The sequence below is a fragment of the Azolla caroliniana genome, unplaced genomic scaffold, assembly GCF_043228905.1.
Source record: "Azolla caroliniana isolate FFs.n. ecotype wild unplaced genomic scaffold, voAzoCaro1.0.p SCAF_7, whole genome shotgun sequence".
NCBI lineage: Eukaryota > Viridiplantae > Streptophyta > Polypodiopsida > Salviniales > Salviniaceae > Azolla > Azolla caroliniana.
In genome coordinates, this window is record NW_028230442.1 from 16,915,434 (window position 1) to 16,935,950 (window position 20,517).

Below are 20,517 nucleotides of genomic sequence, written 5' to 3' on the forward strand. Positions count from 1 at the left end.
ATGTATGGGGCCTGACTCAGAACGAGACAATTGGTGGGTGTAGGTACTTCGTTACCTTCATTGACGGTTATTTGTGGCATACTTGGATATGCTCGATGAAATAAAAAAGTGAGGTCTTCTCTCACTTTCTTAAGTTAAAGAATTGGGTGGAAAATGAAATGAATTGCAAGATTAAATGCTTATGATCCCGCAATTCGTCTCATGCTCGATGCTTACGATCCTGAATAAGCCAAGATGTGATATTTGATGAAGCAACATCATGGTATGGCCTGGCATCGGTGACCCCCACCGTGATCGAAACAAATGGATCTGATGGAGATTCTGAGAGTGAAGAAGAAGAGAGACCGGCGACCATTATGGGTAGAGAACTGGTAGAGAGTTTGTCCTCATTCAAGCTGACCAGACCTGAGGTGTCGTCTAGCAATTAGAGTCTTGCACGGCATGTAGAAACCTTTGATGTGGTGTCACCTTGGTGCTACACCAGCAAAAAGAAAAAAAGGGCAAGATAATTGAGCAAGAGGCCAAGAGCATGAGAATGGGTGACGAATCAGATCAATCACCTCAATCGTTCAACAAGAAGTATGGTGTGCCTATGTTGAGAATCAAACTTAACTTCCCTAGTGTGGGAACACACCTCAGGAATACCCAAGTGTGTGAACATCCCACTTCCTTGTATCATAACTAAGTGTCATAAAAGTTAAGTCCTATGACACATATTTAGTAGGTAGTTAAGTCTCTACCTCTTCCTCAAGAGGCAGTTCTAGTAAGAGAATATAGAGAGAAGGTGACCACATAAACACCTTCTCTTTGTATTTGTTGGCATTGTTCTTGTTAATACAATTTTAATATTTCCTATATACTGTGTGTTCTCTCTCTCTCTCTCTCTCTCCAATACACACACACACACACACATCTATTCCGTTCCACAAAATCACACTTGATTCTTTACATGGTATTAGAGCGATTGGTAGCTTGATCCAAGCCCATCCATGAGTGTTGTGTATGCCGTCGTTCACGAAGAACCGGCTGATTGCTGTAGCAGCGATCTTGCACAGTTTATATCTCAGAGAAGAAGAAGAAGAAAACTCGCTCCAAACAAGTCGAACATCATGAATACTCAGATGGGAAGCGCTCGTCCTACTGAAAAACAATGTTGGCCGGTTCGGACGACCAAGTGTAAAAAGGACGGAAAACGGTTACGAGGTGAAATAATAATGGGTAGGGCCGAGCGAAGCAATAAAGAAGTGAGTAGGAAATAGGGAGTAGAAAAATAGTAAAATATGTTAGGTGTAAAGGCCCGTAGTTCACAAATTAGGTAATTATTTGTATATGTGAACACATTGTTCACCTGGACAGGACACCTCCTTTTGTAATGTGAACACACCACTTTCTTTGTAAGGTTAACTAATATAATAACCTTTTTTTCTTGTGTACCAATCAAGGCGGTTGGGTACACTAAAGATTTGCGTGTCTCTACTCTCATCTCTACTACAATCCTGTTTGCTGAACGTCATCTCTCAATAGCTGATCTGTCAAACATCCCTCTTTACCTTTAACTGGTATCAGAGCCAAATCTCTTTCCTCTGCTTTGCTGTTTTTCTTTAGATTCAGAATCAACAGAAAACACAGATTTAAAAAATAAAAAATCTGTCAAACCCTTTCCTATTGGTATTCTGCTCAATTTGTGAAGGCATCTGTCATAAATCTTGGGAGCAATGGCCTCCACTTCAGCTGAAGTTAAAAACCTCTTTGAAATCAAGAGATTTGATGGAAAAGGTTTTGAATTGTGGAAAGAGCGTATGCTGGGCATCCTCTTTCTAAGAGATTGTGAAGATGCTCTCGTAGAAAAGAAACCAGAGAGCATGGAAAATGATGCTTGGAACACTTTGAATAAGAAAGCCATTACATATATTAAAATGGCTGTTTCTGATGAAATTCTTGTAGATATAAAGGGCTTGACTACTGCCCATCAAGTTTGGGAGAAACTTAAGAAAACTTACGAGAATACTACTCCTGTGAATCAAGTGCATTTGATGAGAAAACTTGTCAGTATGAGGCTTGATGAGTTGTAAAGGTGCAACAGAGCATCTATCGTTATTCACAGGTACTCTCTCCCAACTACAAGATTCAGGATTACCAGCTTTTGATGACAAGCTCAAAGCTATCTTCCTACTTATGACTTTACCGGATTTGTGGGAAACATTAGTTGTTTCACTATCTAATAGCCCCACCTTGACCTTCGATAGTGTGCGGGGCTCTATTCTCCATGAAGAGATTAGAAGACAATCTAGCGGAGAAGGTAGTGGTTCAACATACAATATTAGGGGGGGATATATGATAAGAGGAACCCAAATGTAGGACAAAGAAATAGAAGTAAGAGTAGAGGGAAAGGAAAACAATAAGATATCACATGCTATCATTGTGGCCGTAAAGGTCATAAGAAACCTGATTGTAGATATTGGAAGATGGAACTAGAAAGGAAGAAGAATGTGGGAGAGAAGAAAAACAAAGAGGATAAGTTTAATACAACAGAGAAAGCTAATATGGCTTCAAATGTTATCATTGAAGACCTATCTGGTGAAGATGGTGATGTACTTTGTATTACAGGTGATGCCTTTATAGCTCATGTTCAAGAGATGCAAATCACCAGAACACATGTTATTGATGCTTTATTGTCAATCGATGATGGATTGACACAGACATGGATAGTAGACTCTGGGGCTTCCTTTCATGTTACTCCATGTTTGGAGTGCTTTACCACATTTGATGCAGGTAGTTATGGAAAAGTTTATCTTGGTAACAATAGTGCTTGCAATATTGATGGTATTGGAACCATACACTTGTCTTTGGATAATGGTCAAGAGCTTGTGCTCAAAGATGTTAGGTATGTACCTGGCATTAAGAAAAGTTTGCTATTTGTAGGACAGATGGATTTGCATGGTTACACCACATAATTCCGTGGTGGATTATGGAAACTAAAGAAAGGATCTATGGTTATTGTGAAAGGTTGCAAAAAGGGCACTCTGTACTGTTTGCAATGTAAAGCTTTACCTGGAAAGTTTCTTGCTATTGCTGAATTCGACTCTCGTTTAGAGCTTTGACATAAGAGATTAGTACATATGAGCCAAAAAGGACTTGAAGTCCTTTTTGCTTTAAAAAGATTTGATGTTAAAGGATCAAAGCTGGTTTTTTGTAATGATTGTCTATTTGGCAAACAAGTGAGAAATTCTTATTATTCTGGTATCTCTCGTAAACCAAATGTGCTAGATTTGGTGCATTCTGATGTATGTAGCATGCCTGTAAAATCCTTGGGCGGTGCTGCATATTTTATTTCCTTTATCGATGATTATTCTAGGAAGATTTGGGTGTACTTGATGAAAAGAAAAGGTGATGCATTTGATGCATTTAAATCTTTTCATGCATTTGTGACTACTCAAAAAGGGACAAAACTGAAATGTCTCAGAACAGATAATGGGGGTGAGTTTACATCTGCAGAATTTAAGTCTTATTGTGACTTATATGGTATTAAAAGAGAGCTTATAGCTCCATATAACGCTTCATCAAATGGAGTGGTAGAAAGGTATAATAGGACCTTGTGTGAGCGAGTACGATGCATGCTGTCCACAGCTAATCTCCCTCATGAATTTTGGGGAGAAGCATTAAAAACCGCGGTTCATATATGTAATCGTTCTCCCAACAAGTCCTTAAAAAATGGAATCCCTGAGGAGGTTTGGTCTGGCAAACCAGCTTCATATGACCATTTACGAATTTTCGGTTGTGATGCGTTTGTACACATTAGAAGTGAGCTGAGAAATAAGCTCGATGCTAAGTCCACCATGGGCATTTTTATGGGCTATGGTGATGAAGGTGAAATGGGCTATAGGATTTGGTTACCTCAGTCCAGAAAAATTGTACGCAGCCGGGATGTTGTTTTTAATGAAGAAAAATTGCTGAAAAATGCTTGTTCCTCTGTTAGGAACTCTAAGAGCGTTACATTTCAGCAATTACAGCCATCCAGAAAATATGAAAATAAACCTCATGATGCTATACCAAAGGTTGAATATGATGATCGACCGGTTATCTTTGAGCCAGAAGAAGTTGGACAGCAAAGAGATGCTCATGAAGATATTGGTCAACGAGATGAAGGTACTGAAGAACAAAATATAGATGTCGAACAACATGCTGGACATGGTTTGCAACAGCCAGAAAGTGCTGAAAATGATTTTCCTCCAGATTTAGAACCAATCCCAGAAAATACTGATCATTGGGTACGTAGGTCTAATCGTTCAAGGAGGCAGGTATATAGATATGACCCCTCTTTGCATTATGTCATGCTGTCAGATGAGGGTGAACCTCTTACTTATAAGGAGGCAATGTCATGTGAACTTAGCAGTAAGTGGGAGCTTGCAATGCAAGAAGAAATAAAATCTTTATATGCAAATGATACATGGGATCTTGTGTCCTTACCTCAAGGAAGGAAAGCTCTTCCAAATAAGTGGGTTTATAAGGTAAAGGAAATTGAAGGGAAACCAAAATACAAGGCAAGATTAGTTGCCAAGGGTTATGCACAGAAGGAAGGTATTGACTTCCAAGAGGTGTTCTCTCCTGTTGTGAAGATGACCACACTTCGTGTGCTATTTGCTCTCACTGCAATGCTTAATTTGGAGTTGTACCAAATGGATGTAAAGACCGCTTTTTTGCATGGTGATATTGATGAAGAGATCTACATGAAACAACCTGAGGGTTTTGTAGTCTCTGACAAGGAGCATTTGGTATGCAAACTAAAACGTAGCTTGTATGGCCTAAAACAAGCACCACAATAGTGGTATAAGAAGTTTGATACTTTTATGCTTTCTCAAGGCTTTGATTGTAGCTATGCAGATCATTGTTTATACACGAAAAAGGATATCGATGACAGTCCTATCATACTTGTTCTATATGTGGATGATATGTTGCTAGCTGGGAAAAGAAAGACTAGTCTTGATGCTCTAAAAGATCAACTGAAATTGGTTTTCTCTATGAAAGATTTGGGAAATGCAGAGCATATTTTGGGCATGAGAATCAGTAGAAACAGAAAAGACAAATTGTTGTTTTTGTCACAAGAAAAGTACATTGAAAAAGTGCTTAACAGATTTAATATGTTAGAAGCAAAGTCCCTTGGAGTTCCTTTGCCGTCATATCTTAAACTCAGCAAGGCTGATTGTCCAAAGGATGAGATGGAAATCAATGCTATGAAGGGAATTCCTTATGCATCAGCATGTGGTTCTCTAATGTATGCTATGGTAGCTACTCGTCCAGATATTGCTTATGCAGTGGGAGTTGTTAGTCGCTATATGTCTAATCCCGGGAAAGCACATTGGGAGGCTGTCGAGTGTGTTTTCAGGTATCTTAAAGGTACACAGAGAGAATGTTTACGGTATGGGAAGGGTGCATTAAATTTGGAGGGATATTGTGATGCAGACATGGCAGGTGACTTGGATACACGTAAGTCTACTAGCGGGTATATATTTACAGTTGCTGGTGGAGCAGTGTCTTGGTGCTCCAAATTGCAAAAGATTGTAGCACTGAGTACTACTGAAGCTGAATATATTTCAGCTACAGAAGCTTCAAAGGAAGCTATATGGCTCAGCAGACTTGGTGAAGATCTTGGCATGGCTGTTAGTACTCTTGTGTTAGGATGTGATAGCCAGAGTGATGTGTATCTGGCTAAGAATGCCATGTTTCATTCGCGCACCAGACACATTGATGTGCGACATCACTTTTTCAGACAAGTTTTGGAGGATGGTCTAGTCACATTGACCAAGATCAAAACACAGGATAATCGTGCAGATATTCTCACTAAAAGTCTTGGCAAAGCTCAACATGAGCATTGCATACAGTTAGTGGGAGTTACTTGAATGTTCACATTGAACCTTTAAGTGGGAGGTTGTTAGGTGTAAAGGCCCGTAGTTCACAAATTAGGTAATTATTCGTATATGTGAACACATTGTTCACCTGGATAGGACACCTTTTTTTTGTAATGTGAACACACCACTTTCTTTGTAAGGTTAACTAATATAATAACCTTTTTTTTTGTTGTGTACCAATCAAGATGGTTGGGTACACCAAAGATCTGCGTGTCTCTACTCTCATCTCTACTACAGTCCTGTTTGCTGAACCTCATCTCTCAATAGCTGATCCGTCAAACATCCCTCTTTACCTTTATATTTTACTTAATGTGAAGTGAAGTTATTGGTTGTGAATGCATGAGTTAGAACATTGGGAAAAGTGAAATCTCCTTATATATACATACAGAAACTGACATCTTTGATATTATTATGAATCTATGCCTATTCTTTTCATTTGATATTATGACAGGTAATTCTTCCGATTTCAAGTTTATTATCAATCTAGACTCCGCGAAAATATTAAAGCTTGCTGAGGAATTGATTAGTAGGTCTCAGAAGGTTCATGACTCAGTAGCATCTGTGCCTCTAGAGAAGGTATTCGTATGATTAAGCTCAGGAAAATAAATTTTAATAATTGATGGGAATACATGCTAGTGGTCATACTTGTTTGTATTATTGACTTCAAATAGGTTTTTATTGGCATACAATTCATACAAATCTAGTTTTACATATGAGCATTCAAGTTTTTGCCAGTTTAGACAATGGAAAAAGATTATTGTAATGCTGGGTTTTATAGTTTAGCCAATGTTCTCATTGAGCTTCTGAGACTTGAACATGGGCATTTAGAACATTTCTTACACTAAAACTAATAAATGCCTTATAAATGTATGGGTCATTGTTTGCAATATAGGAAATCTTCCTTTCAATTGTCAAACCATATCATGTGAAGACAGATATATGTCAAGGAATTGAGCTAGTAGTGTAATTATAACCAAGCTTAAAGTGAATTCAGTGATGAATGAAGGAAGACTGGGACAAACAATTTGGAAAACTATTTTAGTGGGTGTTCTTAAAGCTCTTATACACCACGAGTGAATCCTTTTTTATATTTGTGCAAACTTTTCATTTGAATTATTTCTAAGGTTAATGTGATGGTCAAAGGTATCATTTATTAGTTTTATGAATACTTCCATATTTTACTACTGTGTGAAACATGGAGTACCTAATTTATCAGGTTAGTTATGACAATGTTATCGCTCCATTGGCAAGTCTAGAAGCAGAGGAGTTTGCATTGATACAAAGTTGCAAGTTTCCCAGGCTGGTATCTAGTTCTAAGGAGGTTCAGCAAGCTAGCAAAGATGCAGAGAGTATGCTCGATGCTTACAAAGTGAAGTGCAGGTAGAAGATAAGATCATGTTTCATATGCTCACAAAACAGTTTAGTTTTGTTATTTGAGTATATCAATGTATGCATGCAAGAAGAATAAACCAACATTTTACCATTCCCAATATTTTAGGTACACCCTCAAACTATTTGCATTCACACAATATAGAGGCACACTTTCAACATATTCACTTCACATACATCCATGCATGCTTGCCATGGCTCGAGGCCTAAGTGGTGAATTTCATGCCCTTATATTTACTCTTTCATAAAAAGCAAATTCAGCACCACATTCAAAACAAGGGACGTTTTGACTTCATGCACAGCATTGATAATTAAAAATATTATCATATTATTACTAAACCTTTTATCTACTCGTCATCTTTTTCCCATGAAACCACCAATTTCATCCATACATGCTATGTGTCACTGATCTTGGATCTTGTGTGGCTCCGTCAAATTTATAGGAGTGTTTCATTTGCATGGCATCACTTTCAGAGTCTTGTACATGATAAGTGAACAATAGACATGAAAGGTAAACTTAGTGGTGTGTGGTTTATTTGCTTTCTTGAATGGAATTCAAATGATTAGTTGTGTATAGACTATAAGACTCATTCTGAATGTTGCAGTGCTCGAGTCGATGTATACCGGGTGGTTAAAGCTTTTAGTCAAAAAAATAGTAACTTGCAGCCTGAAGCTGACCGTTATGTTTGCTATTTGGTAAGATATTTAACTGAAATCCGCATATCCTACACTCAGTGCTGGAATGCCTAGTATTTATTACGTGATGTCTTTGAGAGAGTGCTCAGAAATGTTATTTTAGTTTAGAATGCATAGTATTTGCAGCCTTGAAGGTAAATGACTTAATGATGCTTCTTGTTGCTTGCATTGGATGTATTATAGGCAGCTCTATCTAATTCTATTGATTCCATTGCACCTATTTTTTGTTTTTCTCTTCATATACATCCAAATTTGGATGTAATGACAATTTTAGTGCGTGCATGTACAGGAAATATAAAAAGATGATACTGAGATGTGTCACATGAGACCTTTCATTCTTCTTTGGATGCAATTACAAGTTCAATGTACACTTGTATTCTTTCAACCATTGACACAAGGAAACGGAAGTGCTGTGTATTGGTGAAGGCAAATTTGGGCTACTGGGAAACAAAATTGTCAGTCAACTTTCAAAATTGATTGTAGCTATGCTTTTTTGGAAATTTCCTGGCTAAATTTAATGTGCCGAGCTGCTTATGTTTAATGGTAATTTCTTAAATTTGCTGAACATGCATTATAATCCATCACTCCTACAGTACATCAAGTTGATGACAATGGAGATACTATAATATACAAGGACAGTTCACATCTTTCAAAGAAAATGTTTGTCATGTTAAAAATGTGATCAATGCATTTAGGCAGGCTGAAGACTCCAGTCTACCCTATAGGCTATATAGTGTACCAAGGGTTTTTAGAGCATTTTAGAGGGTTCACATATACACATGATACACATTGAGGTTGGTGTGGTGGAGATTCAAAAATATTCTCGTTATTTTAATACACAAGGGCAGGCTATATCTTTCAAAGGTGAAAACCTTACAATATTCATCGTATTAGAAATTTGATCAATGCATGTAGGGAGTCCACAGACTGCAGTCTACCCTGCAGTGCAATTGAGTCTTTATAGACTGCGTATAGTGTAAATACCTTTGCATGTATAGACTTAAAACTGAGATTAATCATTTGAATGACAGTGATAGATTGACAATAATTTTATATTGGTGTATGTATCAAAAGTTTGATGTGAGGGTCAATGATCCTTTAATATCTTCTAATGAACTAGAGCTTGCATTTTGAGTCAAATATAGTTAGAGAAAAGTTGTAAGTATGATTTAAAGTGATACTGTATTTTGCCGAAAAACTTATTCTAATACTTGATTGAATTGAGGTTATTAGTATCTGGTGAGTTTTAATAATTTTCACATATTCATAGAAAAAAGAGTATTAGATTTTTTTTCATGCATGGGGTATCTTGGTCTATTTTCAAGAAACATAATGGTCGTAAAAAGATATTCTGAACATCCTAGGTCTCCGAAAAGACTGAATGTAGCAATTTATGGTTGCTATGTTTATCAGATAAGAGATTTTGAAAGACAAGGGTTGAATCTAAGGCCAGAATTAAAAGATGAAGCAGAGAGGTTGAAAACTAGAATAAGAGAACTCTGCAATGTGTTCCAGAACAACTTGAATGAGGATGAGACAACACTTCAGTTTACTGCTGAAGAGCTTGCCGGGATGCATCCAAATTTTATTAAGGTGATTGTTTGATACGTGCATGGCAATGCTTAATATGCGAGTGTTCTCCTTGTCCTATCCTAATGTTATAATTCCTCAAGGCAGGGGTTAAATGCAGGAGATGGTTGCAAGTTGACAGTAACGTTAAAACCATGTCACTACCTCCCAATCATGGAACATTGCAAGGTAATGCATGCATTTTCTTATATGATTGTATAACATCAATTGAATTCAACCTGGTAAAGAAAAGGCTAATTTTTAGAAATTTTCTGAAGTTTTCTAATATAATTGTATAGAAGTAAAATTGAATTTAACTATGTAAAGAAAAGGTTAATCTATATAAGTTTTGTGGACTCAAACAAATCTGTTTAATATTGCTGCTATGCCATCTTTCCACCTGCAAATCAACTAATAACTTTTTGGTTTTTACTCGAACAATCAATACATTCTTGGCATGTCTCAAAAGGTATGCAGGTATGGTGACCTGTGGGCTATTTCATGCCATCATTTTTTTTGGATTTTCACCTCAGATTGAGGTTTCCACGGGAGAGATATAATGCATGCTATAAAAAACATATGCCTGCCTGGAAAAGGGTTGTGTGCCACCTATTTGATGGTAAACTTTGCAGCATATTCCAGCTATTTGCACGTCACCAATTTCAAGTTTTTGTTGTATTTGCCCAATTTTAAGTGCATTACTACTTGACCTATAACAACAAACTGCAACTCTATAATGTAGTATGCATATGATGCAGGTAAGGGCAACAAGGTCTGCTGTGGCTACTTCTCGTTATCGGAGGTGCATGAAAGAGAATATTCCTATTCTAGAAAAAGTGGTATATTTGATTTTCATATAAAATAAAATTTCTAAATCAATTCTCAGTTTCCCGACATTATGATTGCAAGGCTGGAACTTGTAAGTTGATATCATTTTTCCCTTGAGAAATGCTTTGTTATATTTGCATGATGCGGTATAATTAGGAAAATGGTAAGTATTTACTGGCATCTGTCAGGATATACTGACCTAAAATCTTATGTTATGCAGTTGGATCTGAGAAGAAAATTTGCTATGCTTCTTGGTTATAGAAACTGGGCTGAATATTGCTTGGAAGTACGCATGACAAGAAATCCTGAAAAGGTGGGTACACACTTTGATTCTCCATCTATCCTCTTTTTTTCTTCTTCTAGGTATCTCTACAAGTAAGATTATTGCAGCTATTCTTGATGGTGATGTATAAAGTGCAACAATAGTCGCAGATATATTCGACCTGAAACTACAAGAAGTTTACAGTATATGTCCTTTGATACCATCACAAGTAACAGAACACAAGTTACAACTCATTCTAGATATATATGCACATTTAACTTGGATATCTGATACAACATTTTCTTAGAGTAGTTTGTGTGTAGTCTGCGCTAGATGGTCTTTCAGAACATCAGTTTGTGTGTAGTACTGGCATATGGTTAGGTATTTTAAAAAACAAATTTGCCCCAGTCTTTTGTATAAATGAGTTTGTCACGTGGGAATCGGAAAGAATGCAATGCCTGAGAAATGCAAGATTAGAACTCAGGCTTGGAGTTTGATGGACTAATTTTCAGGTGAAGGAGTTTCATGATCAAATGTTGCGACATATCTTACCACGTGCCAATCAGGAGTTAAAACTCTTGCAAGATTTGAAGGTTGGCATCTTATTTTTCACCGATTAGCATTGCAAGAGTGAATTTCTTAATTCTATAATTCTAAACTTTTGTGTAGGAAGAGGAAGAGGGAGATCCGGCATTTGGAGTGGAAGACATCCTGTATTATATTCGAAAAGCAGAAAGAAGATTGCTGAATTTTAACATGAATAATCTGGATCAATATTTTCCATTTGAAGTTGTCACCACTGGTTTACTAAAAATATATGGTCATCTTCTTGGTAATTAATGAAAGGCTCACTTTTTTGCTTCCATTTATCTATTCCTCACTCTTAAAACTTGCTGTGATCAATCTTATAACTGGTTAAACTCTGGAGTTGCTGTGTTCAGGAACCGTCATCAGATATCTTATGGACCACATACACTTCTTCTTTTTAAAAGTGGCATGGAGGTCCTTGTCATTGATAACTTTGTATTTTTTCTAGTTCATGTTATATATCATTCTGGAAGCTGAAGAAGGCCATGAACTGACTGACTTGAGACTTGAGGGTGGGAACCTGAGCTGTGAAAGCATTTTGCGACTTCCACCAACCTATGCTTTCACCCCAGCCACATGGATACCCATATTTCAGATAGTTGGACGGATCTATATGTTATCACACCAATTGCAGATAGAGAGGCAGATATGAAGGATTCAAATAAAATGATCACCTCTGCCACCTATGCTCATTAGAGGTTTAAACAAAAAAGCACCATATATGTCACTGCCTCTTTTGAAAAGATATCACTGCCTCTTTTGAAAAGATATCGCCATCTGCCCCCAGACCTGCTCTATACGTACAATGACCATTACCTCTTGGATTTTGTCCACGACATATTATCTTAAAAAGAAAAAGGCCATCATTGTCCATTTGGAGTCAATAGGACACACTACTGTAAGGAACACTTTTGATGTATAATATTCAAAGAGGCAATTTTCTAGAATCTAATTTTGCCCGAAAAATAACTACCGAGGGGATGATAAAGCCTCTATGATATAGGTGATTAATTAGTGTATGGATGAAGGCTGTTTTTTTCACAGCCTATACCCTAGAATTTGAACCTTCACGAATCCCCCTGAACCCCATCTTTGTGCGCATCCTTTTTGTCTTTTGTATTATAGGCTTGTGGCATGTTCACCTGGTTTGAGTTACCAATCTAGGATAACCACACTTGTCTTTGCCAGCCTTCTGTAGCACCCTGGATTTCAGTGTTTTTTCGCATATTTGTTAGCCTTTGCTTTCGCTTCCATGCCTCTTCCACATAGATTGGAAAAAATGAGCCTACAATATAATGTTGAGTTTTCCAGCTGCAATATAATGTTCAGTTTTCTTTTATGATCCTCTAAAATCCTTCTCACCTTCAAGCCTACTTTTTCTGCTAAATAGTGCTTGAGATATATACCTTGTAAAATAAAATGCAAAAATGAATGTTACCAATCTGAACAAATAATCTGTAAAATGCCTTTTCTAGCAAGAATCTAGTTACCTGTCTGAATAAGCGATTTCGAAAATGCCTTTTCTAGAAATATCTGTCTGAATAAGAAATCCCAGTAATTACCCTTTGAATATGTGGTACATCTTGGTTGTGGTCACATTCAGCACTCTGCAATGCCTTTGCCTATTCTCATTGCTTTCATATACAAATGGTAGGATAGAAGTAACATCTTCAAACATAAGTTATCGTGTCGGTGGGAGGGTTTTGTATCTATTTATCCCTTGACGTTTTATAATATGTTTAAGTAAAAGTTATTTCTTGAAGTTCGAAGTAGTTACTTTTAATGCATATCACCTGATTGAGTAGATGGTTGGCTTATTCTATCCTCAATAAGTACGATTAGGAAGACCAGCAGTAGGTTCACAATATAATTGTCCTCTAAAAATTAGAATGGTATTTTATAGTATATTTGAGTAAAATGTGTTTTCTCATTAGAATGGTATTTTATAGTGTATTTGAGTAAAATGAGTTTTCTCATTAGAATGATATTTTATAGTATATTTGAGTAAAACGTGTTTTCTCATATATTATTCATTTGTCCTTAACAGGTCTCAAGTTTCTCGAACTTGAGAAAAAGAATGTTTGGCATGAAGAAGTTCGAGAATTTTCTGTTGTTGATTTAGAGAGCAAGGAGGTTATGGGCTTCTTTTATTTGGATGCTTTTTCTCGGTAAAAATGGTTCTTTATGAAAACTGGAAGTAAAAGAGTTGATATTTATGCATATTATAATTGTTTTTGTTTCCTGCTAACAGCGATGGTAAATACAGCCATCCATGCGTTGTTCCCCTTCAACCTTCCTGTGACCTTGCGAATGGGAAACGACAGGTAGGTATAGTTCCAAAATTTAACAGCTGTAAGTACCTGTTGATCAAAGCTATTCTTTTGCCTGATTCTCTCATTTTGGTAAATGCGTTATATAGCTACCTGTTGCTGCACTGCTAATGAACCTTACTAAGTCTGGTTCTGATACTCCGACACTGCTCAAACATTCAGAATTAGTCTTATACTTCCATGAGTTTGGACATCTGGTATACTCTTTGATCTTGTTCAGAAAACGTCTTCAATGCATGTACACTTTTGGGTGGTTGAAGTTTGTTGGATCATGTTGGTCTTTATATCAGTCTAACCTATGATTTTAGTATTGTTATAGATGCATCATATATGCAGCCGAGCATCTTTTGCGAGGTTCTCTGGCCTTCTGGTTGAAACAGACTTTTTAGAAACTCCTAGTCATATGCTTGAGAACTGGTAAAATTTCATTCACATATGCATGTTCAATTTTTGTTTATGTTTTTGGTTAATCATTACATTCTGTTTTAACAGGTGCTATGAAAGAGACTCGTTGAAGCTGATGAGTTGTTCTTACAAGGTCATTAAATTCCAGCAAATTCTCTGATTTTGGTTATAATTAAAAAATATTAACTGTTTTTTCCAAATTGCAGGATCCAGACACAGGCATCCCTGATAGCATGCTCAAAGTTTTGAAAGAAAAAAGGAGATCATTTCTTGCTCTGAGGACACTCAGGAATCATCTTTTTATAGGTTCATTTAGTGAAATTAATTAAAAATAGTTATTTAGGCATGTACTTTTCATATCCATAGAAACTCGTTGTTTAAACTAAACTCAAGTTAATATCTCAGTTAGTCTTTAATTTCTGCTCTCAACTTATCTAACTTGATAGGTATATTGGACCAAATCATACATACCGAGGACAAAGTTAGCATTGAACAAGTCATTAAGGATCTCTTTCCTGAGGTAATTTTCTTTATATACTTTATTGGCTGGAATGAAATATGACAATAGGTACACTAATATCTGCAAGAGGCCAAAATATGATGTGAGAGTGTTTGTGCTTAATTCTTTGATTGTGTTTATTATCTAATATTTTCGTAATGATTTTCCATATTCTATATCAACGATATCCATACTTTCAGTTGCATACATGCACATAGAAACTAGTTTTCTATTTGAGCAACACCATTTTAGTAAATGCAGTAGTCTTTTATTTTTTTCTAGAATATTAGTTATACATACTTAAGTAAACTATTACTTTAACTATATTTGAATTATCATTTAAAAATATATAGACTTTTTTTTAAAATTTATAAAACTTAAATTGGCACATAAAATATAAATTATAATTTTTAGCTAATTAATATATTAATATACAATCATTTTACAATATACCACATTGTGATATTTTATATTAAATATACCATAAATATCGAGACTAGAACTTAATGATTAAATATATAACATTAAATAAGTATCCAAACACAATGTACCCAACATTGTTGGAGTCTCGGATCTTTGAAAATAGAAGAGGAGGATTCAGATGAAAAAATTCAGGTGATGATCTGTATTTAAGGATTTGGAGAATGGATCTAGGTACAACCCAACAACTTGAGAGAAGAAATGATTGAAGACCAAGGAGACATTAGGATGGACAAGAGAGAACAAAGGAACTAGATGAAATGAGTTGAGTATCAAGCAGATAATTACACATCCGAATATTGGTGTTGATCTGCTAAAGATAAAATGGGGTACTGTTTTGCATTGCTCAATGCTCAGTTGGAACAAGATTTCAAAGTTGTAGTTCACAGGAAAGATTTACGTAACAGTCAATTCCTTCACACGGTGTTGGGCACCACAAGGCAAGGATGCTACTGCTCAAACATGATGATTATAGTGGCAAGTTCCTTATCATAAATTGGGGAATTGATTGTCTGAGGAATGCATTTCATTATCATCAGGCTGGGATAAGATGATGCCAAGGGGAAAAATCAGATGTGTCTGATTCTGTGATGAAAGGTTTGGTTGGATTCCGATGGAGGATAGGGTTTGAGATGAAGTACCTTATCATACATTGGGTAGTTGATCTTTGTAGGGGTGAGTGTTTGGGAATAGAATGTGAAAGAAAGAAAGAAAGAAAGATATATTAACGTCTTTTAAGAGGGCAAAATGGCCTATAAGACCAAATAAGAGATTGCATCTTCAGTGTTGTGTCGTCTTTGAGAACAAATCAAAATAAAATAAATATTACTCAGTAAATATAAAAGTAAATAAGATGAAAAGAGAAGAAACGAGGGAATTTGGTTTTTGGCACATGTGAGATTCTCAAGTTAGGTATATTGTAGCTTTTGTCTTCGAAAGATCTCTAGCATAAGTTGATCCAGAATGGAAATGTCTCTGAAGCGAGGGAAGCACCTACGATGGCGGGTGATAATGGCTTTTATCTGTCGATGACAAGGGTGTCGAGGTCGTGGTCCATGGGGCCGGAGCCTATGTGCACGGCAAATTGCTATTGCCGTGAGAGAATACAGGAGCCCCAGATCATCAGACTAGGATAAGATAGTGCTGAGGGCAAAAATTGGACAATGGCAGGGGCAAGAGTTGCATGTGTCTGCGTCCACAATAAAAGGCTTGATCTTATTCGGATAGAGGAAAATCGGGATCCAGGTGTATGCTTTCTTGATAGTCCCAAAGGCCAGCTGGGCTTTGGAACTCTGAGAAAATGGGTAGTTCTTTGAATAGCTGTAGATGGACTTTGTTGGGGAAACCACACAGCTGGGTAATTCCAGAGATGTCTTATCAAACTGCCCCTCATTTGGTGCCCTTCTATGTATTGCAGATGTACAATATATGGGCTAGCGTGTTGCATCTCTGGACTCCACAACCCCACATCTGTGAGGATTCTACAACCTCATATTAAAACTTTATAGTGCAGGCATACAAAATACAACATTACAATCCTTTAATCTTTGGTGGCCATGATAACAAGTGGCAGCATGCTTGATCAGATTTTTATCAATACAGTCTACTAGAAATCAACGATAACTACTTTGCCATTTGTCATCGTGACGGAAAAAAGATCGGAGATATAGTAGAACTCTGAGTCCATCTTAATGATTTTGGAGTAAGTACATTTGTCAAATCTAAATGGAACATAAAAACTAAATGTCTAATATTTGTTCTACCTAATCTTGATATTGGAGAGTAGAACTGGGGAGATTTTGGGAAGTAGAAAAAGCTAGAAAGGAAACTAAAAGGAGGTGAAGAGGCAAAGATGGGAAGAGAATAGATGAGCAACAAAATACCGTTATAAAGGTTTGTGGATAGACATGGTGAAATGGCTAACAGAGAAGATGATGCAAAGTCAGAAAGGAAGCTTTGCTGATTTGAGAATATGTGGACATTTTTCATTTTGTTGAACCAACTTATAATTTAGGGACATCTTCTTGCATGTCACTGGAATAGCGTATCCTTGCTTTCTAGAGAAATCACCTCAGATAGATTAACGAGAAACATTCCAGAATATGACATTATGCCTTTTATTTCTATATAATGGCATGCACCAAATGTTTATGCACCCATAGTAGGTTCATGAAGTGTTTGCTATACTCAATGTTTCAATGAGATTGATAGGATGCTCAGAAATTATGCATTTATGTATTAGGGTTCTCATTACCAACAATCATAGATTGACCCATGCGTGAAATTCGTAATATTCGACATCTGTAATATTCGTAAAATTCGAGAATACAAAATTACCCCAAGAATATTACAGAACCATTCGTTTATTTATTTATTATTTTAAAAAATAATTTTATATATTATATATAAAAATATTATTAGTCTAAGGTTCCCTTTTTAATGTCAAGAGAGTAAAAAGTGGGGAATTAATAAACCTTTTATTTATTATTTATTATTTATTTATTTATTAAAAATAAAACAAATACTTTAATGTTTTTCATCTATTATAAGAATATTATGAGTGTGAGGTCCCCTTTTTAACGTGAGATAAAAATATAAAATTTTGTGAGAACCTTTTATTTATTCTATTTATTTACATATATTTTATTTATTTTTTGTTTTATTAAAAATTAAAACATATACATCTAAGTTTGATAAATATTATAAAAATATTATTAGTGTGAGTTCCCCTTTTTAATGTGAAATAAAAATATGAAATTTATGGGAACCTTTTATTTAGTTAATTTATTTACATTTATTTATTTATTTTTTGTTTTATTAAAAAATAAAACAAATACATTTAAGTTTTATATATATTATAAAAATATTATTATTATGAGGTTCCCTTTTAATAACAGATAAAAATATCAATTTTTGTGGGAGAGTAAAGTGGGAAATTAATGAACCTTTTATTTATTATTTATTATTATTTTATATTGATTAAAAATAAAACAAATACTTTTAACTTTTAAGTTTTCCATTTATTATATAAAAATATTATTTAGTGTAAGCCTCCTTTTTAATGTCAAGTTAAATATCCCATATTTAATGTGAAAGTCTCTTTGTTATATGATATATATATTAGAAACTAAAAAGTAGGAACTCTTTTTTTTCTGTTTTTTTAACGAATATTTTTTCATGTATTCTTATGCGTATTCGTATGTATTCGTATGGTAACTCCCACGAATGCAAATATGTCAATCTATGCCAACAATATTGCAAGCTGGAATCAGAGTCAGATTGATAAAAATATTAAAAGTGTCATCACATCCCGTGCATAAGTAGCCTTCTAATTTATTTTAATGAATGCAATATACTAGGATTGCATCAACCTTCTCAATGCAAGTTTTGCTGATATGTGATACCATTTGTTTAATATCTTTGTTAATTTGCTAATCAATCAATTTACGAGTTAGGAAAATCTTTCATATGTATTATTGTTTTACTGCATCTGAGTTTAATTTACCTTGATAATAAGTGATTATTTTATTGAAGGTTGTTCTGGGAATTCCAAATATAGAAGGCACAAATATTGCAGCATCCACATTGCATTTCATTTCTGGTGGCTGTGATGCAGTTTGCTACAGTTACCTATGGAGTGAGGTATTGTTTTGGTTGCAGAAGATTTCTGAGCCTATCTGCAAGTAGGGTTCATGGTTAGCTTGAAATAACTCAACTGTCACTCTGCTTCAATTAGGTTTTCGCAGCGGATATGTTTGAGGCAAGGTTCAAAGGAAATATGATGAACAATATTGCGGGCCTGGAATATAGAAACAAGGTCTGCACACAATTATGTTCTTTCTGAAGATATAATAAACTTTTAAATTTTTTAATAATATCATAGACAATAAGAAAAAGATCATATATACATTTCAGGGTGAAAAACATAGAAACAAAGCAAGGATGTTCAACTACACTCTGAATTCAACCATTAGACAATTCATCAATGCAAGTAATTGTTCTAGGTAACCAGCAAATGATAATGAACACTAAAAAGGAAATATGATGACACATGATAGGTGGAACATTATGTGTTCTTGTGTACACAATCCTCTAGGATAAGATGTCTCCTCAAGCTTGCTCACTAGCACATCAGGATGCTCAAAATCTGTTGATGTTAGAGTGGATGGATTAAACACAAGGGGAGATTCTCTTTTAATATGCAAATCTCCAGTATATCAAGGTCATGGCTGAATCTAAAGATCTGAAATCTTTTATGAAATGCATGCAATGAGAATTCCCTTGATGCTACTAGTACGGCGTGCATATGCAAGTGTAATGCTGCTAGAAAAATCTAGGAACTCATCTATACTAAACTAAGCCCTTGCAACTCTAAACTTGAATTCATTGTTCAGTATGAACATGAGATATTCTACTGCTATGGAAACTTAAAAGGGAAATCCAGACCACGACGATAATCCATATAAAATAACAGAGGTGACTGGAGTTTTAATGATCCATAATGTAATGCATTGGCTCATGGTACTGTAACTTGTCAATGTACAAATGCATTGGTTGTGCAAAGATTCTTTGTAGTATCTCAATGAAGGCCCACTAGGTAGGGCTACAAATGACCAATTTGTAAAGATATCAAAACCAGTATGCAATAGGTAATCCAGTGCAATATCATATAACCTAGCCTATTAGCTCATGTACTCAAATATGTAAAGAATTCAAACCCAGCTATGCAAAACCTATCTGGTACACATTAGGCTATCCAGTGCACCATCATAATGTAGCGCATTAGCTTACAGTGCTGTAATTCATCAATGTACAAATACTTACAGTGCTGTAATGAAGTGTTGAACTTGGATTACAATGTGAGTTTAATGTTTCCATTATTCTCCCTCGACTCTTTGAAGGAGTGTATTTGTGATAAATAAGTGTAACATTGCAATAGGCAATGCATTATGCATTTTGTTGCTCAGCGTTATGCATGTTTCTGATTAAGTATACATTGCAACCATACAGGTATTAGCACCAGGTGCAACAAAAGATGCTCTTCAAATACTGAGAGAATTTCTCGGTCGGGATCCTTCACTTGATGCTTATGTTAGGTTGAACGGTTTAAATGAAGTTGATGAATTCTAAGATCTATGGAATAATTAAAGGCAAAGTGGGTTTTTGGTGACAACCTCTATGTAATTGCAATCATCTGGTTCTTTGTTACATTTGATTAGATTGGCTTCTCCATAGGATTCATTTTGGCACTTCGACCCACTCAAAGGGGCCGAGCCGTACGAATGCATTACATTGTTCTGGGAAGTTTTGATAGCTTTTTCCCAATGCTTACATGTTATCTTTTTTGCCCTCTTAATTAGTGCTAGTTATTTATAGTGATTATCAGATTTTCAAAGAATCAATGATTCTATGATTTATCATTGGAAAAACTCATTTTCTCTCTTGGGCTCTCCTTTCTATAAAAGCCTTTTTATAAAATTGAGAGAACCCAAGCTCGATTGTCTTCATGGGTGTGAACCTGTCTCAGATATCACAATCGGTCTCCATGGATGTTAAGATCTCTCT

General features: G+C 35.6%; 1 protein-coding gene across 1 annotated transcript in view; it reads left to right on the forward strand.

Annotated features, from left to right (window-relative positions):
• LOC147862087 (Zincin-like metalloproteases family protein) overlaps window positions 1-20,289 on the forward strand; it is a 33,100-nt gene extending 12,811 nt beyond the window's left edge. The window contains exons 2-20 of the mRNA XM_087322460.1: window positions 6,358-6,482; window positions 7,123-7,286; window positions 7,901-7,991; window positions 9,405-9,584; window positions 9,669-9,749; window positions 10,319-10,399; window positions 10,609-10,701; window positions 11,163-11,243; window positions 11,320-11,482; window positions 13,286-13,406; window positions 13,490-13,562; window positions 13,658-13,765; window positions 13,888-13,985; window positions 14,061-14,106; window positions 14,180-14,279; window positions 14,420-14,493; window positions 18,487-18,594; window positions 18,689-18,769; window positions 19,963-20,289. Coding sequence (XP_087178586.1) covers window positions 6,358-6,482; window positions 7,123-7,286; window positions 7,901-7,991; window positions 9,405-9,584; window positions 9,669-9,749; window positions 10,319-10,399; window positions 10,609-10,701; window positions 11,163-11,243; window positions 11,320-11,482; window positions 13,286-13,406; window positions 13,490-13,562; window positions 13,658-13,765; window positions 13,888-13,985; window positions 14,061-14,106; window positions 14,180-14,279; window positions 14,420-14,493; window positions 18,487-18,594; window positions 18,689-18,769; window positions 19,963-20,082 — 1,988 coding nt within the window. The 3' untranslated portion in view covers window positions 20,083-20,289. The remainder of the gene's footprint in view (window positions 1-6,357; window positions 6,483-7,122; window positions 7,287-7,900; window positions 7,992-9,404; window positions 9,585-9,668; window positions 9,750-10,318; window positions 10,400-10,608; window positions 10,702-11,162; window positions 11,244-11,319; window positions 11,483-13,285; window positions 13,407-13,489; window positions 13,563-13,657; window positions 13,766-13,887; window positions 13,986-14,060; window positions 14,107-14,179; window positions 14,280-14,419; window positions 14,494-18,486; window positions 18,595-18,688; window positions 18,770-19,962) is intronic.
• Window positions 20,290-20,517: the final 228 nt, after the last annotated feature.